Source organism: Sander vitreus, chromosome 6 (assembly GCF_031162955.1).
Source record: "Sander vitreus isolate 19-12246 chromosome 6, sanVit1, whole genome shotgun sequence".
NCBI classification, from domain to species: domain Eukaryota; kingdom Metazoa; phylum Chordata; class Actinopteri; order Perciformes; family Percidae; genus Sander; species Sander vitreus.
Genome location: NC_135860.1, coordinates 2,763,023 through 2,785,749, shown reverse-complemented (window position 1 = coordinate 2,785,749; position 22,727 = coordinate 2,763,023). Strand labels below are relative to the sequence as shown.

At 39.9% G+C, this 22,727-nt stretch overlaps 4 protein-coding genes across 6 annotated transcripts; 3 read left to right on the top strand and 1 right to left on the bottom strand.

Moving 5' to 3' along the window:
- Positions 1 to 1,150: 1,150 nt before the first annotated feature.
- LOC144519150 (uncharacterized) lies at positions 1,151 to 5,311 on the bottom strand. The gene is made up of 3 exons (XM_078252094.1): positions 5,144 to 5,311; positions 1,787 to 2,122; positions 1,151 to 1,396 (listed from the first exon to the last, which is right to left on the bottom strand). The coding sequence occupies exons 1-3, from the start codon at positions 5,211 to 5,213 to the stop codon at positions 1,392 to 1,394; spliced, it is 411 nt and encodes a 136-aa protein (XP_078108220.1). The 5' UTR covers positions 5,214 to 5,311; the 3' UTR covers positions 1,151 to 1,391.
- On the top strand, positions 2,863 to 5,265 carry LOC144519147 (E3 ubiquitin/ISG15 ligase TRIM25-like). The gene has a single exon (XM_078252089.1). The coding sequence runs from the start codon at positions 2,878 to 2,880 to the stop codon at positions 4,534 to 4,536; it is 1,659 nt and encodes a 552-aa protein (XP_078108215.1). The 5' UTR covers positions 2,863 to 2,877; the 3' UTR covers positions 4,537 to 5,265.
- Positions 5,312 to 5,712: 401 nt separating the features above from the next.
- LOC144519149 (perlucin-like) lies at positions 5,713 to 8,775 on the top strand. 3 transcript variants are annotated; one of them, XM_078252092.1, is made up of 6 exons: positions 5,713 to 6,066; positions 6,350 to 6,442; positions 6,690 to 6,821; positions 7,029 to 7,180; positions 7,402 to 7,511; positions 8,566 to 8,775. In XM_078252092.1, exons 1-6 carry the CDS (start codon positions 5,994 to 5,996, stop codon positions 8,687 to 8,689), a joined length of 684 nt encoding a protein of 227 aa, XP_078108218.1. In that variant the 5' UTR covers positions 5,713 to 5,993; the 3' UTR covers positions 8,690 to 8,775. The 3 variants fall into 3 exon arrangements, with proteins under 3 accessions (XP_078108218.1, XP_078108217.1, XP_078108219.1); XM_078252091.1 differs by having other exon boundaries at positions 7,026 to 7,180; XM_078252093.1 differs by lacking the exon at positions 7,402 to 7,511 and having other exon boundaries at positions 7,026 to 7,180; positions 8,566 to 8,654.
- A 6,744-nt stretch (positions 8,776 to 15,519) lies between these two features.
- On the top strand, positions 15,520 to 21,773 carry LOC144518877 (uncharacterized). The gene is made up of 4 exons (XM_078251749.1): positions 15,520 to 16,780; positions 18,902 to 19,053; positions 19,181 to 19,296; positions 19,667 to 21,773. Exons 1-4 carry the CDS (start codon positions 15,520 to 15,522, stop codon positions 19,818 to 19,820), a joined length of 1,683 nt encoding a protein of 560 aa, XP_078107875.1. The 3' UTR covers positions 19,821 to 21,773.
- Positions 21,774 to 22,727: the final 954 nt, after the last annotated feature.

The following is a 22,727-nucleotide window of genomic DNA, read 5'->3' as shown; positions in this document are numbered from 1 at the left end:
TGATTGTGAAAAGTAACAACTATGCTTTGTGGGAATTATCAACATTGTTGAGTGTGATTTATAAAATCAGACTGTGACTTAAAATGAATCATGTAGTCATGTCTCAATCTTGCTGTTACGCCAATAGGCTTTGTTCTCTTGTTGTGGGTTTTCAGCGCTCAAAACTGTAGTGGGAATGAAAATTGAAGGAGGGCAGACAGCTCAGAGTGCAACAAACAAGTTGCAGCATGAGCATGTTGTTCTGTTGAATCGTTGCAGACGAATCAGTTTTCACTTTAGAAATGTGTGCAGGGCTTTGTGTCCCAAAAACAGACAGGCTAGTGCCATGAAAATTGTATTTACAAATTATATATTATCTTAACGTTGGGCACAGAACCAAATCATTTTTGCAATCCTGTCTTTGTCCCGATTGTGATATGATGCATTTACTGGAAAATAAATGGACAGTTTGTTAATGGATAAGATACCCAGACACAGGAATGTCTGTCCAGCAAATTAGATTCCCGACAAAGCAAAATACTTCATTACATTAATGCAAAATCATACAAAATCTATTCACCAAACAGTCTCACACCTAATACAAACATGGCAAAAATGTATATTGTTTCGCAATAATGTATCATATTGCCCATCCCTTATATAAATATCAGTACATCTAAATTGGTATTCATGTTCTAATTTGCCAATATTACGTACCATTAAACATCATTAAAGAGATATTTTTCTGATTTAAATCCAGCTCTGTGCCATGGCAGTGTGGGCAGTGTGTTAAGATGAACAGTGTTTGGCGTGACTCTGTGTTGCCAGTGCACAGAGAGAAAGCAGAGGTCGCCAAAATCCGTGTTTTGCGTCATCCGGTGCATCTCGGCAGACCTCAGATGCTCCGAACTCTGTGCACTGATGTCACGGAGGGAAGCCAAACACTGTTATCTAAAAACACTGCCCACACAAAGATGACACAGAGCTGAATTTAAATCGGTAAAGTATCCTTTTAATACAGTTTTACGCTAAGAAACCATCTGCTTTCAGAACTATTTAAAATCCATGTTAATATTCAGGAGCTAAACCAATTAATGATTTTGATAAAGATGATAATAATAGAGAAAATGATTAGCTGTCTAGGCTAATGTCTTCAAGCATGAGGGCAGAGTCATATTGTGGATCTTTAATCTGCTGAGCAAAGGCCACAAAAGCAGTTACAAGAGATGATGAAACAGGAAAAGACATAAAGGAGTTCCTTTGAAATAAAGCTTTTGTTCAAATTATTTCAATCACTTAAAATAGAAGAAAAGAGGTTAATCTCAATATGCTTTTGTAAGATGTAGCCTTGGGCAATCAGCATTTTGGAAGATCTGAGTACTTTTGTGAACAGAGCCAACTCGATCAGATGATCAACCTGTAAGAGAATAGAGTAGAGCAGAACAAGGCATCAGTGTCCATCCAGTTAAAAATGATAATATGCAATCTGCAGGAGCGATATTCAAAGTAGCGTAGGTAGGTTTCATCCTCAAGGGAACATAAATGCCTGTGCAGAATATCATGGCAATTCATTTAATAGTTGTTGAGATATTACAGTCTGTCCCAAAGTGGTGGACAGGTCAAGCTGTGACACGGCCACACTGCTTTGATGCCAGTGTATTTTACTATGGGCTTGTTTCCGATAATTTACTTTTGTCGTGCCTACAAAACTGTATTAATGATCAATTATGATGTCAAAACATAGCATAAAGTAAGTCCAATGTTACAATAATGAGAATTACTGTATTTTTCCTCCCCACGAAAATACCTTTGACAGTGATCCAGATGAAACGTCCCATTGCCGTCTCTTTACTCTTATTGCATCCAGCCTGGCATTGGAATTGACCGTCGTCCTCTGGTGTCACGTCGAGAATCTCTGTCACGACCTGTCTGTGTCTCATGTTGTAATGAGAAACTGTCTCGGTTACTGTGGTGAAGTACTTGCTGGGGTCAGTCAGCTCAACGTTTTGATTAGTGATATGATGCCATACAACATGAAGCAGACCGCAGTGCTCAAAGTCATAATATGCATCGCAGGATAATTTCACAGATGAGCCTCTGGCAGGAGTGATGGTTTTCTGTTGGTAATGGACATCTAAGGTAACTAGAGCACAAAGGAAACAAAACAGAAAAGCCAAAAGTTATCTGGCAGTTTCCACGTTCTTTCAGTCTAAAACGTATTGACTTACTTTAAATGAAAAGGAATTGGTTGACATTTTGGGTGATTGAGAAGATTGATACGGTATACAGTGTATATATACGTAGACATTGTTTCTCTTTTCTTTTTGCAGGTTTGATACCCAAGCAACTATGCAAGTTAGACTGATTTGCCATTTTGTTTTCACTTTTATTATTTAGTCAGAAGTTGCATTCATGTAAGCCGTTACACAGGTACACAAGTCTGGCACACAAGCCTCAGGAACCAGGCCACTTGTGGGTTTTGCTACATATTAAACAAACAAGAAATACCATGTTAATTAGTAACCCTTAGAGGTGCTGGTAGGTAGACTTTGTTACCATTGGACAGAGCCAGGCTTGCCGTTTTCCGCAGTTCCCACACTTAACTAAGATAACCGGCTACTGGCTGTAGAAAGGACAACTAATCATTTCTGATCCTATGTTCCTGCTGCACTCCCCAGCAGAGTTTTATTTGCCAACTTTGGACTGAGTTAAACATTGTCTTCCAAAGGGAATCTGGTTTCTTTTAAAATTCACATACAAACAAGGCTCCGTTGTAAACCACGGAGTAAACAAGGACTTGAAACCGCTCCTCTTACTGGAATGTAGCAAAACCTGACCAGCACGCCCTCTTCCCTCCTCAGAGAGTCTATTTATTATTCACTTTTATTGGGAAGTGAAATGGCGCTGCAGCTAGACAAGGAGAAACTCTGCTGTTCTGTCTGTCTGGATCTACTGAAGGATCCGGTGACTATTCCCTGCGGGCACAGCTACTGCATGAGCTGTGTTAAAAGCCGCTGGGATAAAGAGGATCCGAAGAAAATCTACAGCTGCCCTCAGTGCAAACAGACTTTCACCCCGAGGCCTGTCCTGGTGATAAGTTCCCTGTTGGCTGATTTAGTGAAAGTGCTGAAGAAGACGAGACTTCACGTTGCTCCAGCTGATCGCTACTATGCCACGCCTGGAGATGTCGCTTGTGATTTCTGCGCTGGGCGAAAGCTGAAAGCACACAAGTCCTGCCTGATGTGTCGAGTCTCTTACTGTGAGCTCCACCTTCAGCCTCACTATGAATCCCCTGCCTTTGAAAAACACAAGCTGGTTGGACCCTCCAAATATCTCCAGGAGAAATATTGCTCTCGCCACGACGAAGTGATGAAGATTTTCTGCCGCAACGATCAGCAGACCGTATGTGTTTTGTGCTCCATGGATGAACACAAAGACCACGACACAGTCTCAGCTGCAGTGGAAAGGAATGAGAAGAGGAGGGAGCTCGGGGTGAGTCGGCAAAAAATCCAGCACAGAATCCAGGACAGAGAGAAAGATGTCAAAGTGCTTCAGCAAGAGATGGAGGCTATCAATCGCTCTGCTGATGAAGCAGTGAGGGCCAGCGAGAAGATTTTCACCGAGCTTGTCGGTCTCGTCGAGAAAAGAAGCTCCACGGTGACGGAAGAAATCAGATCCCAGCAGAAAATGGAAGTTAGCCGGGCCAAAGAGCTTCAGGAGAAGCTGGAGGAGGAGATCGCTGAGCTGAGGAAGAAGGACGCCGAGCTGGAGCAACTCACACACACCGATGACCACATCCAATTTCTACATAATTACCTTTTGCTGTCACATCTAAGTGAATCTACAGACTCACCCAGATTAAATATTCACCCTCTGCAATACTTTGAAGATGTGATAGCGGCTGTGTCAGAGGCCCGAGATAAACTACAAGACATTCTCTTCGGGGAAGGGCTGAAGATCTCGCTAAAAGTGAGTGAGGTAGATGTTTTACTGCCACAACCAGAGCCCAAGACCAGAGATGAGTTCCTACAATATTACCGTCAAATCACACTGGATGCCAACACAGTTAACGCAGGGCTGTCGCTATCTGAAGAGAACCGAAAAGCAACAGTAATGAGAGAAAAGCAATTGTATTGCAGCCACGCAGACAGATTCACTGACTGGCTTCAGGTCCTCAGTAGCGAGAGTCTGACTGGACGTTGCTACTGGGAGGTGGAGAGGAGCAGTGGAGGCATTTCGGTAGCCGTTGCATACAAGGATATAAGCAGAACAGGAAATGAAAGCGGATTTGGTAACAATGACAAGTCTTGGGCATTAGGATGTTTCGACATCAGTTATAATTTCAGACATGATAATATCAGAACTTCCCTCTCAGGCCCTCAGTCCTCCAGAGTAGGAGTGTACCTGGATCACAAGGCAGGGACTCTGTCCTTCTACAGCGTCTCTGAAACCATGACTCTCCTTCACAAAGTCCAGACCACATTCACTCAGCCGCTCTATGCTGGACTTTGGGTTTATTGGGTCGGAGACACTGCTGAGTTGTGTGAGCTGAAGTAGAATGGCGCTAAACATTTAAAAAAAAAAAAGAGGCACTGAGGTTTTTGTCTGCAAATATTTCATAATATTCTTAGGATGCATCCCTCAATATGCATTTGTTTCTTGTTTATTTTCATGCTTATTTGGCAGAGACCGTACCGAGCAAATATACACTGCAGCAAAGTCATTTTCACCCATAGTTCTACTCTCGCCTGCATGTTTCAGCTGAGCATCGCACACAGGTCGTCCATTAACGCATAAGCATTTTACCCTGTGCATGTCCTGTACCATATGCACGTACACGTTTTCAGTGTACACACAACAACATCTTGTACAAAAACAAGCTGCAATTACTATAAATAAATCAAGAATAAAATGTATATATGTGCTCTCTTGGTAAGGCAACTTTAATTGCTAGACACATTAAGAAAGTGTACATCATTCCAAAAACCTTTAAATCACAATATAATGATACTTTGTAAGCTTTTTATTAACTATACTCAAAATGTAAAGCTTAGTTTCCCTTCAGCTACTGTAACAGACAACAATTAGAGTTTAACAAGCTAGACCAGTTATATCAAGGAAACAAAGAATTTGTGAAGCCCACATATACAAAGCAGTTACTGACCTTTGTCCTGAGCAGACAATGCATACAAAGTCACCACCAACAGCACCGTAAGTCCAGTAAGCCAAGTCATTCTGGAAGGTTACACTAAAGATGAACACGAGGGCCACAGCACAAGTTTAAAATGGCAGAGGTAACACACTGGGGTGTGGGTGTCTGTGTGTGTGTGTGTGTGTGTGCATGCTGTACTGTGGGTGGAGGATGTGCATCTCTGTGTTCAGTCATACAGCAGTGTTTCCATTTCCTCAGACCACTAGCAACTTAGCACTTTTCTTAAGATAAAATTTCCCTTTGTACAGTTTTGTTCTGCACCAAATGGCATTGCATAATACCATTGTGTATATGTGTGTGTATATATGTATGTATATATATATGTGTGTATATATGTTTTATTCATGCACTTTTGTCATCTTATGTTTAAAATGTGCTATACTGTACAGTAGAAATACATTTGACTTGATGTCAATAAGCTGTGGCTTTGCAAAACTGATTCATCTTTTTCCCAGGGTTTCTAGCTAATCTGATGAAGTTAACCCCAGAGTTCTGCTTTTTAAATTCTCTTGAAAACAAACATTACATGTATTACTTCCTGTGCGTCAGAGGAAAAAAGCTTCAAAATCACATAATGTTTGGTTCTCGTTAAATCACTGATGTGATTGTTTTTTTCTGTGGTTCGGTGACACAACTGTCATTGTGAAATTTGTAGCCATGGATGGGCACTGATGGATCAATCTACAGGGTGTGTGTAGATTGATTCATCAGTGCCCATTTATGGAAAGGTGGATGGAGGCTATAAGTACAGTACATTTTGTAGCCATCTCTAACAGATGGTTAAACTGTCAAAAGAATAAACATGGCAGACTACATCAATTCACAAGTAACTGGAGAGATGAGTAGTTTGGAGGAGAGAGAAAATGTCCATTCAGGTCAGAACATTGTTTTGTTTTTTACTAATGAGCTTTTATTTCTTGTGTGTGTATTTTCAGTTTATGGTTCTAAAACTGTTGCTGTGGCCTCTGACCCTCTTTTGTTGATCAAGTGTTTTACACAAATATTATATTATGGTATTCAAAACATTGTATCATTATGTTAAGACACCTGCAAGAAAGATATTGCCATATGTGACTGATGTTTTTATTAAGTTATGTGTGTTTATGGGTTCATTTGTTTGTAACATTTCCAACGTGTGTGTGTGTATTGTCCCTGTAGGAGGGTCAAAAGTCTACAGGGTTGTCGGAGTCAGCTTTGGTCTGCTGTGCATCATTCAGTCTTTTCTCAATATTTCTCTTCGGCTCCAACAAAGTGAGTATCAGCCTGCACCGGCCAAATGGCACAGCGAAAGTCTTTTGCTCCTCCAATGAAGTTTTGTGAAACCTGGCAGCAAAAGTGCAGCAATAGCATCCTCCGTGTGTTGTAATTGTTAAGAAAAACACAGTTATTGCTCATTCCAATAATCAGATTTCTTTTTCACTCGCTCAATGCAAAGTTTTAAAGTGAGTGTGCTGTAAGGTCTGAGCGAAACGAGGAACATCTTTCTTTTTCTTCCAAGTTGGATTTTGTAACAAGTCCGACCAGATGAGAGATAATGAGATGTTGAAGGACCAGCTCAGGCGACAGCAAGATCAGATAATGGAGCTTCAAACTGAAAGAAAAAGCCTGATAATGAGGCTTTCTGAAATGGGTGAGTGTTGTTTTCAGAGCCAACTTGGCTTATTTTTTATTTTTATTTTTTTATTTTTTACAGACAACCATTTGTCAATTTCTTTGCAGATTTTCTTTCCATTTTCTTGAAAGGATTTTTCCTCTATGTCGGTTCCTGTCCCACCATAATCTTATCTCCTGTCTTGTTGTGCCTTGTCTCTGTTTGTCCTGTCCTGTTTACAAGCAGAACCAAAAACCCAAGGCTGTCCCTGGGGATGGCAGCTATACATGTCCAGCTGTTACTTCATTTCTACTGTGAAAGAGACCTGGAAGAATGCCCAGAACTACTGTGTGGCGAAAGAAGCTCATCTTGTGGTTTTAAATGATAGAGGGGAAGAGGTATTGATGCTTTTTTTTTTATCCATTTCTGCTACATTCTCCTGCATCCAGCCAGGCACTATTAAAGCAGGTTGTTTTTCGAGAAGGCCTTGCAATTTCAATGCAAGGCTAAATATATCCTATTCTTATCTTGAGCTATCCTATGAATTGAACTGACCTCATCAACCACCTTTGATGAAGCATATTCAAATCAAATCTTCATCACAAATCCCTCCCAACAGGACGCTCTCCGTGCTTTTGGAAGTCAAGGCGCGTGGATCGGCTTGAGCAGTCAACGAAATGGTCGGTTGAATACATTCACATGGGTGGACGGAAGCCCACTGACTAATACGTAAGGCTTTTTGAATGTTTAAATCTATTATTAATAACATGATTACCATGAAGTATCAAAACCCCATTCCTGTGCATATTAATATCCAATCTGATTTTTCTGTTGCACGACTAAAACAACCTTTGAACGTACACGTGTTCCACCCAAACAAGTTCCTTCCCGAGGCTATTTTGCAGCGGCACCTTTGCACCGTTGCTCTCCTGTTCAATTCATTACTTGAGTAAATAATGAATTCACGTTCACATGACTGTTGTTCAGGCGGTCATATTCGTTTATCGGTGTTTTAAGCCCCCAACGTCTCCTTCTAGGCAGCGCCAACTGGATGGCACTAGGATTAGGCAATGGTTATGGTTAGCTTTGGGTTAAAATGCAACGCCCAGGATTAGGGTTAGGGTTAGGGTTAAGTGCCTTGAAGTCAACGGTTGCAGCGCTGCCTGGAAGGAGACGTTGGGGGCTTAAACACCATTGAGCGTCATATTCACTGGACAATTAGTGAAACAACTTCACAAATTCCAAGCTAGCTGTTCTGTCAGTTTGACCCTGCAGATAGTTCCAGATTACTGAACAAGCATGGCTGGCAGCACAGCAAGTGTTTGATTTGTTTCACTCTGGGACAGCGCAACATGCTGTAAACGTTGATATGGCAAAATGGAAAAAAATGTAGCTAAATGTAGCTAAATGCTCCACTATGTTTAACAGCTAGTCTCTTACTCCAGCTGTCCAGCTGGGTAGGAAGTGTTCAGTGGGAGGTGCTACGAGTGACATTTTTCACATTACACATAGTCATTTGGTTAATTGTTAATCTAAAAAAACATTGATTCGAGCAGCTTTAAAGCTATAACAGATATGACAAAGAGAGAGACAAACTGCAACATTGTGCTTTGACAATTGATCGAGAAAAATAAAATGTTTTGATCAGAGTGATCAGAGTTTTGTTGAAACAGGAAATGTCCATCTGTCAAAACAAGGTGCCACAATCACCCAAACCATCAAGTTTAATATTTAAATTTTCTGTGGTATGTTCAAGATGATATGACATGTTTATGTTTTGTAGTGACAGGATTCAGCAGCCAGTTGATCAACGTTTGCGCTGCGCCTATGCCGACACTATGAACTGGGTCCTTTCCAACTGCAAAGAACAACACTACTGGGTGTGTGAGAAGAAACGGCTCTGCTGAATACCCTTTTATGTGTGCTTTGTAATGAGTGTTGTATGTGATGTTGTGTTTTGCCTCTGGCTGATAAAGAAATGTCAGTAGAAAGAGTTCTGGATCATCTTTTAAAATAAATAGATTTTAGAGTTGAGCATGTCTGCTGGCCCATTTGATTCTCCGTGTGAAGGAAAAATAACCCAAATAACGAAATCCATGCAGTCATAAACAAGACTGGGCTATGTAGGCCACATAAGATAACTAGAAATACCGCCTCGTGGCTGTTGCCTCCTCCAGTCAGTCAAGTTGCAGTTTACGTCCATGTCTGTCCAGACTCATACTGTATATGTAATGAAACATTGATGCTTCACACACATTTTCAGCTCGGCAGCACAGAAGATCTCTACAATCACCACAGTTTCAAGATTAGTGTCACCAACTCAGTATCGGACCAAATGTCTCCCCTTCTGTTCTCGAGTTATGCTGTTGAATAATAGCTATGGAAAAAAGTGTTTTAGCAGAACATTATGATGTCACAGTGAGGTTGACCTTTGACCTTTGTGCCAAATATTGAAGACATTCCCTCAACGATATCGCGTTTACACAGAATGGGACAGACGGACGGACAACCTGAAAAACATAATGCCTCAGTTATATATTATGATAAAGAAAACCAAAAAGGGGCAACATTTGCAGGGGGCGGGCAGATAGACAAGAAGTGTGTTAGAAAGTTGTTGAAGTTAAATTGAACTATAACTTTGTAGAAAGTGTAAGTAAAATTAGAAACTTAACATTTAGAACCTAACAATAATAAAGAATAAAAAATAAAATGAATTTAATAAAATATCTGATGAAATGCACAAGTTTGGTAATCCCATTACAGTGTTTAAAGAAATACTTTGCTGAAGAGTTCAAGACTTCAACATACAACTTCCAGTCTCTGCATCATGAAGCTGATGCAACATATAGCTGATGTATTTTTGCAGTAGGTGAGGAGATGCTCTTCCGTCCTTCAAAAGGATTTTATTTTCAGCCATAAGGACATCCTGTTTGGGTACATGCAGTCAGTGAGTGACAGCCAACACCTATTCTTTACTAATGATGAATGCAAACAGTTCCACTTTGTAGAAAACATGCAGCTACATGTGTTTGTGCAAAAATGAGTAACTCGTGTTCTTGAATTAATCATTTGTATGCACTTATTAACAGAGCAGAACTTTAAATAATATTGGTACCACATGGGATGTCAAAGAGTCAACAAAATTATGTTTAAATCTGTATTTCATTTACACATCTCTTCAAAAATGAAAACAAAACCAATAGCAGCCAAAGCTGACCAGTACGGCGTATTTGTATCATCGTATATAACTGTATAAACAAGACTAAATGCATCTCAGTTTGATATGAAAATGTGCAAACATTTAAAGTATAGCTGAGGCTGATGGGAATGTCGTAGTTTTGATGGTATTTGGTTTTAAACCAAAGTCTTGGACAAATTGAAATGTTGGGTGTTGTCTATGTATGGCTGTTCAGTGTGGTGATGGCAGTGGGAATGAAGGATTTTTTATATATGTTTTTCCTTGCAAGTGGGCCTCTGTATCGTCGACCTGATGGCAGTAACTGAAAGGATTGGTGAAGGGGGTGGGTGGGATCCTGTGTGATTATAGTGGCTTTCCTGAGTACTGACCGGGTGTGGAGTTCTGTTAGTGGGGTTTGGAGGGAGCCATTTATGTTGCTCGCCTGATTGATTATCTGTGCAAGTTTTGTTTTGTGTTGGATGGTGAGGACATTGTACCAGGCTGAGATATTGAAAGTGAGTATGGATTCAGTGAGTGACCGGTAAACCACAGGTAAAATGTCTACTGCGATTCCCTGCAGTGTCCGGCTGCGTCCTTGCATCCTACCGCGTCCACACATGCTGTGCTGTCCCACATTACACCCCGTAATGCCCTGCTGTGCCCTACTATGACATGAACTACTACGACTACCATTGTAGTCACTTTTCCATTATCTTTGTGACTATTTTTGCCACTGTTCATCACACCCCCAACCGGCATCGTCAGACACCGCCTACCAAGAGTCTGGGTCTGTCCGAGGTTTCTTCCTGAAAGGGAGTTTTTCCTCGCCACTGTCGCAATAGCTACCACTAATGCTTGCTCTTGAGGGAATTATTGTAATTGTTGGGGCTTTGTCTTACTCTGTCTGTAAAGTGTCTCGAGATAACTGTTGTTATGATTTGATACTATAAATAAAACTGAATTGAAACTGAATTGAATTGCTGGCACTAAAAGCTCTACGTTTGCTCAACAGGTGTAGGCGCTGCTGGGCTTTCTAATACACTGTCTGCAAGCTGTGAGAAAGACAGAGATGTGTCCATCTTTGTGCCAAGTTATTCAAAAACATTGACTTGTTCAACTATTTTGATTATGGGTTTGAGTAATCCTTTAAGAAAAGTAAGTCTCTCTTTGGCAGACCTTCCTCCACAGCGCTGCGAACCAATCACAATCGTCTTGGATGCTGACAGGTCTGCAGTTAGTTGCCACCCGTTTCGCAAGAACTGTAGTAATTTTTTGGGATTTGGTTTCATCCACAGGTCGGCAAGTAGCATGCCGGTCAATGCTACAATTAACTGACAACATAAGTTATACGAGTTACAGTTCTCAAGGACGCACGCACACACGGACGCGACAGCACAGTCTCTTTTTCCCTTTCTCTCAACTTTTCCACCGTGTGTCACGCGTACCCGTATGTATATATATATATATATATATATATATATATATATATATATATATATATATATATATATATTTTTTTTATTTTTTTTATTTTTTTCTGTGTTTATCCGAGGTGTAGTCGGAAAAGATGTGTTTTTAGCCTTCTGCGGAAGATGCGTAGGCTTTCGGCCATCCTGATGTCAGTAGGGAGCTCATTCCACCATTTAAGAGCCAGGACAGCAAACAGTTGAGATTTCATCGAGTGATGTTTTGGTGGAACGTGTACGTTCAAAAGTTGTTTTAGTCGTGCAACAGAAAACTCAGATTGGACAGATAGTCTAGCTAGCTGTCTGGATTTACCCTGTAGAGATCTGAGGAGCAGTTAACCATAGTCCTCACAAATCCACCGGAGTTTAAAATTTTAAAACACAAAGAAAGCAGAAGGTAGCGGAATTTGCAACGGAGCAATCCTGAAAGTGGAACCATCCATCCATCCATCCATCTTCATCCGCTTATCCGGGGTCGGGTCGCGGGGGTAGCAGCTCCAGCAGGGGACCCCAAACTTCCCTTTCCCGGGCCACATTAACCAGCTCCGACTGGGGGATCCCGAGGCGTTCCCAGGCCAGAGATATAATAGAGATATAATCCCTCCACCTAGTCCTGGGTCTCCCCCGAGGCCTCCTCCCAGCTGGACGTGCCTGGAACACCTCCCTAGGGAGGCGCCCAGGGGGCATCCTTACCAGATGCCCGAACCACCTCAACTGGCTCCTTTCGACGCAAAGGAGCAGCGGCTCTACTCCGAGCTCCTCACGGATGACTGAGCTTCTCACCCTATCTCTAAGGGAGACGCCAGCTACCCTCCTGAGGAAACCCATTTCGGCCGCTTGTACCCTGGATCTTGTTCTTTCGGTCATGACCCAGCCTTCATGACCATAGGTGAGGGTAGGAACAAAAACTGACCGGTAGATTGAGAGCTTTGCCTTCTGGCTCAGCTCTCTTTTCGTCACAACGGTGAGAAAGTGGAACGTCATAGAAAAAGTTGTCAAAATCCTCTGATTCCAGCTTGTTAAATTTGAATATTTTCTAGTTTCTTCACTCTGTCAAAACAAGACATTTGATGACATCATCTTGGCTTTGGACATTTTTCCCCATTTTCTGACATTTTATGTACCAATCAACTAATCGAGAAAATAATCGACAGATTAATCAACAATGAAAAGAAATCACAAATTGCATCCCTAGTACCAAATATCTTGTCAATCCATCCAATACATCTAACTAACAACCACAAATGTCAACCTCATATTGATTTAACGCCTTGGCATCTGCTCCAACAATTAGCTGTGGCGTTTGCAACTAATTTGATCAGTGATCACTTGTTAATTGACATGAGAAGTTATTGTGTTGTCTTTTTCTCCAAGAATTTTCTGTGAGGGAACCTGCTGATGCTGAGTAGCAAGTTCTTCTACCTTCTGCTGTGTCTTATCAATACACCAGACACATAAATAGCATGACTTCCTGTATCCTTTTTATTTTTTGGGGCTTTTCCGCCTTTCATTTTTTACATGACAGCTAGGTGAGAAAGGGGAGAGAGAGGGGGAAGACATGCAGGACCTCTGCGTCGAGGCATAAACCGCTTAGTACATGTGCGCCTGCTCTACCCACAGAGCCAACCCGGCTACTTCCTGTATCCTTTTGTCCAGACATAGAGCTTCAACACGCTCACAGTGTGTGAAGGTAAAGACTTTAGATGGAAACACGTTGCATCTGCTGGTGATAGAAGGTTGTTTACTGAACGTGCAAAGCCTCAATTTGGAGGAGTGAATATATGTCAATTATTGTATACCAATGATTTTATTGGTTTAGCCAACTCTGTCTTTTGTGTTGTCATCTAAGTTGTGCATGGGCAGACCACTGTTGCATTGCATCATAATCAGTTGGCATAAATAGACAATGATGAATTCATACCGCCCAAACACACACTCACACACACGCGAACACCAGACTATCAGGCTACAATCACAGAGACAATTTAAAGGACAAATAACTGTTGGCTCAAGACTGTCACTGTAAGAAGAATGGAGGGAGTGCACCATGTCAACTCACCAGCTGATGAAAGCAGACATAGAGAGGAGCAAATAGACAATCGTCATACTTTAAGTAAGTTAAAGTATTTTAGTTTTTTGTAATTTCACCGTACTTTCTACTGCACTTATCTCTGTTTCTGTCTTTAGTGTGACCTTTGACCTGACACATTTTACATTAGATAGGCAGCTTGTACATTTTAATCAAGGTAAAGCATTTCATGGCTATTTAATTTTTTTAATTTTCTAGTTTGCAAGCTTCCTTTGAGAAGTGCAGCTTATTTATCATTGTTCTATTTTTGCATGTAATGAAACTATCCACATATAAATAGACCTGCAATTTGTTCAGGTGTGTTTCTGTGCTTATTTTTTAAACATTGTGTTTATAAAATGCCAAATCTTTTAAGAGACGTCTTAAAGAAAAGTACTACGACACCGTGAGAGTCCCTGACTTACACATCAGGTCACATGTTATCTTTTCCATTTACAACTAGTCACATTTTGGTTCAAAGACAACTTCTCTAATGAGTTATTTTCATAAATGTTGTGCATAGAAACTCTGCATATGAATATTTATTATATATGCATCTGTCTTAAATGATTATGCTCATTTACAGAGGCTCCTTTGAATTGTTTACTGTGAAAGTTAAAGATTATGTGCAGCAAAACACAGTAAAAGTAATCAAATACAAGATTTACAGCTTATATTATATCAGTGATATTGTTTAGTAACTTTAATAGAATCTTTAAATATAACCACTTCCTCTTAGCAGATGAGGGTGTCATCTCTTCCGCAAAACTTCATCTTTACATTTAAGTTTGTGTTGGTTATTATCATAGATAATTACACACAATGATAAAACACAGAGTTGGAAGAGTGCTATTATAAAATGTATTATCCACAGAGGTCAAACAAAAGGTGGAATTATAAGAGGTAAAATATTAAAGGGCTTACTGTAGCCAGAACAACTGCATTTCCCCCCATGTTAATAATATAATTATGGTGGGTGATTGATGTGTGTTTTTACCTGAAGGGACAATATTGCGTTTTATGCCATCTGGTACTATTGCTTTTATTTAGTTATGTGTGTTTATGGGTTCATTTGTTAAAGCACTTTAAGATACAACTCTATGAAATGTGGAAAATGTCGCCTTATGTGCTGTGATGCTGTGGAGAGTCCCTAGCTTACAAATCAGTCTCATTTTTGCTTGTAATATTTACTATGTGTGTGTATTGTCCCTGTAGGAGGGTCAAAAGGCTACATGGTTGTCGGAGTCAGTGTGGGCCTGCTGTGCCTCATACTGTTCGCTTTCAATGTTTTATTTCGACTTCAAGCCGGTGAGTATCAGCCCCCACCTTCCACATCACACCATAAAAACAAATACACCAGTTGAAGAACATTAGGAAGTGAGTCTTCTCTCCAGCCTTGGAAATATAGTGTATATATTTATATCATGTTGTGGGCTGCATATTAGACACATCAACAAAACAACTGTGTCAAACCCACAACCGGTGTGATCTAATAACATTAAAGGAATACTTTACCTTCAAAATTAACATTTGTATATTTATTACTCCATGAGTTTTGCTTTGAATTTGTGTCCGCTATGCATCTAAGAAACTTGTGCAGGCGTACTACGAGTCTGCATGAGTAGCACGTCTGTGCAAGTGGGAGACTATTTATATGGAAGGGTTGTTAATATTAAGGTTTTCATGAAAGTGTGTGTGTGTTCGGAAAGTACTGAGCATTCTACTGGATAAACCAGACTTGGATTTTACTGCACCAGTTGTGTGAGAGTTTGTAAATGCATGTGTTAATACATTTTTGCTGTTGTTTAATGTGGCCCTCTTATACTTCAATTCATCAAGACCTTTTTGTTTTTTGATTCACCATTAAAAAAAATTACGTTCTTTTTCACAAATTCAAGGCAACACTCTGTGAGTAATTGATATGCAAATGTTTATTTTGAGGGTGAAGTATTCCTTTAATATGTGTATTTCCCCAAAACACTGAACTATTCCTTTAAGTGTGAAACATAAAAAAGCTAACTTTTTATGTTATTGCTCCTAGAGAAACTGGTTCAAGAGAAAAACCAACTGGTTCAAGAGAGAGAGAATCTGGTTCAAGAGAAAAACCAACTGGTTCAAGAGAAAGAGAAACTAGTTCAAGAGAAAAACCAACTGGTTCAAGAGAAAGAGAAACTAGTTCAAGAGAAAAACCAACTGGTTCAAGAGAAAGAGAATCTAGTTCAAGAGAAAAACCAACTGGTTCAAGAGAAAGTCAAACTGGTTCAAGAGAAAAACCAACTGGTTCAAGAGAAAGTCAAACTGGTTCAAGAGAAAAACCAACTGGTTCAAGAGAAAGAGAAACTAGTTCAAGAGAAAAACCAACTGGTTCAAGAGAAAGTCAAACTGGTTCAAGAGAAAAACCAACTGGTTCAAGAGAAAGAGAATCTGGTTCAAGAGAAAAACCAACTGGTTCAAGAGAAAGTCAAACTGGTTCAAGAGAAAAACCAACTGGTTCAAGAGAAAGAGAAACTAGTTCAAGAGAAAGAGAAACTAGTTCAAGAGAAAAACCAACTGGTTCAAGAAAAAGAGAAACTAGTTCAAGAGAAAAACCAACTAGTTCAAAAGAAAGAGAAACTAGTTCAAAAGAAAAACCAACTGGTTCAAAAGAAAGAGAAACTAGTTCAAGAGAAAAACCAACTGGTTCAAGAGAAAGAGAAACTAGTTCAAGAGAAAAACCAACTGGTTCAAGAGAAAGAGAAACTAGTTCAAGAGAAAAACCAACTGGTTCAAGAGAAAAAACAACTGGTTCAAGAGAAAAACCAACTAGTTCAAGAGAAAGAGAATCTGGTTCAAGAGAAAAACCAACTAGTTCAAGAGAAAGAGAATCTGGTTCAAGAGAAAGAGAAGCTGGTTCAAGAGAAAAAACAACTGATTCGAGATGAAGTCAATCAGGTTCAAGAGAAAGAGAAGCTGGTTCAAGAGAAAAACCAACTAGTTCAAGAGAAAGAGAATCTGGTTCAAGAGAAAGAGAAGCTGGTTCAAGAGAAAAAACAACTGATTCGAGATGAAGTCAATCTGGTTCAAGAGAAAGAGAAGCTGGTTCAAGAGAAAGAGAAGCTGGTTCAAGAGAAAGAGAAACTGGTTCAAGAGAAAAACCAACTGGTTCATGATAAAGCCCAATTGGCAATGGAAAAGAATGAGCTACATGCCAGGAACAAACACCTAAGTGAAGAAAAGTTAGACGAGAAAAAAAAGTTAGACAAGAAGATCACTGAACAACAAAATCAGATAATGAAACTTCAAGTGGGTCAGTGGGTTTCTTTTCCAAAAACCTTTATTTATTCATATTTATATTCATATATATATATTGAGTCATGCCGCTAGCATAGCTACTATATATATATATATATATATATATATATATATATATATATATATATATAGCTACTAATGTATATATATATATTGAGTAATGCCGCTAGCATAGCTACAATATATATATATATATATAAATATATATATATATATATATATATATATATATATATATATATATATATGCTAGTGGCATGACTCAATCTGCCAGTCCACTACTTAGGTCCAGATTGAAATTTCTTGATATATAGACCCTTTGCACGTGACGTCACGCTCCACTCTTGCGAATTATGAACGCCATGACGGACGGCGGAAGAGCTATGCTGTAGACGGACGGCAAGCTAAACGCATACGTTTTTGTTCGTGTTTGTTCTCACATTCACAATCTGCAGAGTAATCCTCACCAATACACGCATGTGTATGTATTGCCTTTCTGTTTTAAATGAGTGATAAATAAAATTATCCTCAACCAGTTAGCTGCCGTGCTAACCAGCTGTTCCTGCTAACAGGTCCAACCCGATCATGACCCACATAACTAGCTAACATCGGTTATTCACTGACCTAGCTACATATCCAAAAAAGAAAGCCGTTCCCTTGATCATTTAACTTAACACACATACAAAAAATTTTGGTTAAATTAAAGATGACATGGCACGGAAACTAGCTTCAAAAAGGCCAAAAGCCGAGTTAAATGCGGGTCTGCGGAGCTCCAATCCCAGCTAGCTGACAAGTTAGCTGCAGCTAGCTTTGGACTGCTCGCTAGCTGCTGCCCATCGCGTCATAATATCCACCGGTCAAATCTTAACATAGGCTACAGCGAATATAATCACAGATAAGAAGATGGCTAGATGTTACAATTATGTGTGGTTACTACTGATCATAGACACTCCGTGATTTACTGCATGGATTAACGTGTGATAATTAATGACTGCACTTCCCAGAGTTGGGATGCGTTCAAGCATCCATTAGGAAGTTGCATTGGCACACCGAGTGAACAACGATATGTGAGTAGCCACGACTGACCATGTCCTCTAAAAACATGGGCTACGTGTTATATAAATCTTTACTTAAGTAAAGAATAGATGTTAATACAAAATAAACCCTAGATTGATGTCTTATCTTTCCCATTATGAGGTACCTGCCCCCTGTCGTTAGCGTAGCATCGTGTACCTGTAACCCAGCCAGCTACAAAGAACTGGTAAGAATCCAGACTTTTAAAAGCTTTGAGATCAGCACCAGTATATGGGGATACTCCGTTTCCGACACAGTGATACAGATCGTGTGGACTGAAGTCGGGCAGACTCTGTGATTTAATGAGGTCCTTGAAAACGGAAGAAGGAAGGATTAAGGGTCGGTATCCAATCCTGCTATCTCCAACTTCTCCAAATACCGCTCTTTGTGAGCACCTACCAGATGTCCTACCTCGACCGATAACGGCACGACAACTTTTTGTTCAATAGAAGAAGCCATAAAGCATAAATACAGTTTATTTAGTGTTATGTATTTCAAACTGATTGAAACTATGAAACTTTCCGCTCGTCTACTACTGTTTAGCCTGTGCTTCCGCCGTCCGTCATGGCATCGTCACGCGGTCATGGTCATGTGTTTGCAAAGGGTCTATACTGAATAGATTATCGTGACATTTTTGTCAGACATCCGAGAGATAAATCCCTCTGACTTTTGTGGTCCCCTGACATTTCCTGTAGTGCCCCCAGCTGGTCAAAGTTGTAACTTATTCCGTAAAATATCTCAACATCTACCTGGTGGATTGACACAAAATTTTGTACAGACATGTAATGGTTTAACCTATCTCGGGCTCTAAAACACTGTTTGGTTCTGTCCTGTCTTGTTCTATTTTGCTTTTACCACATTACATGAACTGTCTTCACTCATGCTATTCTGCCCTGTTTAATCTGGTTTAATCCTCCCCTGTCCTGTTTTGATATCTTGCGTTGTTTTGAGCATTTTCTGTCCCGTATTGTCCTTCCTTCACCTGTCTTGTCCCATTCCATCTTGTCCTGATGTGTCCTGTCCTGTTCCTGTTCCTGATCAGAACGAAACAGACCATGCTGTCCACCGGGATGGCAGAGTTACATGTCATCATGTTACCAACGTTCCTCTTCAACAAGCAACTGGGAGTGTGCCAGACAAGATTGTGCAATCAAAGGATCTCATTTGGTGATCTTGAATGATGAAGCAGAAGAGGTATTTCTGATATTTCTTACGTAAACCTATACTAATATTACCCTGCTGCCAATTCACTTTTGTTGGATTTCACTAACGATAATGCATGTTATTTGCATGTATTTCAACTACACTTCCTTCCCAACAGATATTTGTCCGTAGGTTTGGAGGTGCTGTCAACATGTGGTTCGGCTTGAATTGTTGGAGAGAATTAACCACCTCGTGGACTTGCAAATGGGTGGATGGAAGCTCAGTGCTTTATAGGTAAGGATTTTTGAAGAAAATGATGATCCTTATTTATCAACAGCGATTCTTTAGCACATTGACATAAACATATTACATTGTGAAGTATGTCCTAATTACACACTGGCATTTAGTCACTGAAATATATTTGAAGGAACAGTTTTGTGTAACCTACACATCCAAATACCTGATTTCATTCAGATGTCTTTTGACCTGCAAATCATTAAATAAACGCTTACGTGATTGCCTGTAGCAAAAGGCAGGATGAAAGCTGGACAGGCCACCAGTCTATGACAGAGCTAACAAATATACAAACATTCAAAGTCACAACTCTCCTGCACTGTTTCACCCTTACCAAATTAACCAAAAACTGTTTTGTGTTGTTTTGTAGAACCTGGAATGACCCAGAGTTTTGGAGAAATGGGCAGTACAGTTGTGCATATAATAACCGAGGCTCATGGGTCAGGGGCAACTGTCAGGAACTAAACTATTGGATGTGTGAGATGGAGCTGCACACCAGCATTGCCACAATGAGACTCACATGATAAACACATCTGCAATCAGTCTCTCTCTCTCTCTCTCTCTCTCTCTCTCGCTCTCTCTCTATAACATACTTCATTTTAATTGTTTATTGTAACACACCTCTTCTCGGTTAAGTTTCCTGATTATCGTGTGCTTTTACCCTTCTAAGAACAACTAAATATCTCTAAATATCCCTACTGTAAGTCCATATGTCTCATTGATGCCAAATTTAGGAGGCCTTAAGGGTCCACTAATAGAAAAGGGCCAGATAATAAGTCAGGGGCACCACAGAGGAAAAAGGCCCTGAAAAAGAAAATCCACAGCAGGCTATATTCTTTGAAAATCTTTACAATCATATCCCTGAAAGAAGCTCGGATGTTCCCGTTGTTGTTTCTGATAGCGAACAGAGTTATGAACGGCAACACAAATACAAACACAAACATCCCGATGTTCCGGCAATTATCCTGGATATGATCGGTCGTTGATCTAGGTTAGTCATTCACTAATGCTGGATTATCTATCTATTTTTGATCACTTGGGGACAGCCCGACAAGCTGTAAAAGTTGATATGGCAAACATGTTGCTAATATTACACCACCTGCAGATATGGAGCAATATTAGCATTACATTTGTACTGTGTTTCAGTCTAATATTCACTCTCCTTTTAGCTCTGGTTTGGTCTCCAGGGAAAAGCTCAGGCTCTTTGGTAGCTAAGTGCTCCACTGTGTTCAACAGTCTCTGACTTTGTCTGTCTGGTGCTGGGCAGGTAGTGTTCAGTGGGAGTTGCCTACAAGCATCTGCAGCTTTGTAGTTTGTTGCTACAAGTGAAATTTTTCACATTACACATTGTAATTTGATTAATTGTTAATGTAAAAAAAATATGGATTAGAGCAGCTTTGAAGCTATAACAGATATGACAGACACTTGACAGTTTATTGAGAAAACTATACTGTTTTGAATGATCAGAGTTTTGTTAAAACAGGAAGTGTCCATCAGGCAACAAGGTGACGCATTCACCCAATCCATAATCAAGTTTAATTTTTTAATTGTCTGTGCTTTGGTGCAGCTTGATGATAAGTAACGGTGCTGCAAAGGGTCAAAATAGTAGCCTGTTAGGCACGACGCAAAGCCAAGTGAAGTGTAAAATAAATTAATATAATATTAATATATAATATAATATATATGACTAGGGTTGGGTACCGAAACCCGGTTCCACTGTGGATCCGGTTCCTACGCAAACGGTAGTATTCGGACGGGATTAGAGCGCAAATTTCGGTTCCTTATTTTGGTTCCGACTGAAATATTTTCCCTCTGTCGCTCCGGACAGCGGCAGTCTAAATATCCCTACTGTAAGTTCATATGTTAACATAAGTTGTCAAAGAAACCCAAAAGAAAGACATTAATGTCAAATGAATGTTGCCTTATCGCCACCAAATAGAAGAGGGCCAGATAATAAGTCGGCACCACAAAAAGGTCCTGAAGAAGAAAAAACACAGCAGGCCCATTTTACTACTGGAGATCCAGAAAAATAGCAAGAAGAACCAGAGCTGGTCATTGATATTTTTGGACCTGTATGTTTCCAATACATGACCTGTTGTCAGCAATAGAAGATCCAAGGCCCAGCAAGGAACAACACCAAGGAAGCAGCAGTAAGAGCAGAAGGAAGTTATAAAAAGAGATTTAAAAGTATATGGTTGTAAAAGGTAACTTAGAACAAATGTAATGTCTTACTGTGATCTTATAAAAGTGTGTGTAAGGAGTAGTAAAGGGAAATAGTTTTGAATGTTTTCCATTCAGAAAATTGATTAATGTCTGAAATGTTTTCAAAGTGTGTTAGTATAATGAAACGTAAGATAATTTGAACGTAGATGACTTTGTCCAAATAATGAGTTGTACCATATGCTTGTGACCACTAGAGGGTGGTAAAATATTAAAATAATTTTTGGCATGATAGTGAAGAAAATATACTCTTTGGAATTTTTTTTCAGTCTTTAGGCAAATATCAAGCATTCAGTTTACATTTATTGTATTTTCTCAAAGTATTTTCCTGAAGAGTTCAACTTACATAGCAACATGGCAATAACATTTTCTTTGACCTTAAAATAATTGTCGCTGTTGGATGTCAACACTGTAATTTGAAAGATGTTCACACATTCAATTTAAGCTTTTATTCTTCTTTATTTCTCTCAGGAGATTGAAGGCTTCAGCCCAACAGCAGTATTACATCTGGATCTGTCCTACTACACAACATGTTCTTTGTCCAATATTACTGTCAGTCTGATCTGCATTTCGTGATGAAGTAATTGTGCACATCCAGTGTTTCCTCTAGAATTTTGAATGTCAAACGGTACGGGCTTATCTGCTAATGTTAGCTACCGACCGTTACCTTGAAACCATCCAGCAAATAGACGGTACCGTAGGGTGATTTAACGTCACCGCTCATTTTACACACAGTTTAACAACAAAACAAAACACTTAGTGAACATTACTAGCTACGTTTTTCATGTTGGTTTTGAGCGGCATGCACCCCCACTAACCTGGAAAACTTTTTTAAAACAGTAACGTTAAATATGTCGGAGGAATACAGCGTCTCCTGCAGCGGGGAGTCAAAGGCAGAGGGACCGTCACCGCAGCGTTCGCTAACGTTAGCTTCTTGTCTCATCTGGGGTCTGATAAACAGTAAATTCAACAAATCCAGTGTCCACAATGCTATTTTACAACAAACTGTAGCTGTCATATTTCACTGGACCCGCATGAGTGCGGATTTCATGTCGCGGCTTTCGCCACTGTTTGTCACTTTGCCTAAGATTGAGTGACAAGTGTACTCGCCCTGTTGTTTATTTGGTTGCCATGACGTCCTGTCACTGTTCCAGTTGCTCACCCTAAAGGGTGAGAGAGAGCGGATGACAGTTCGCTTGAGTTCAGTAGAG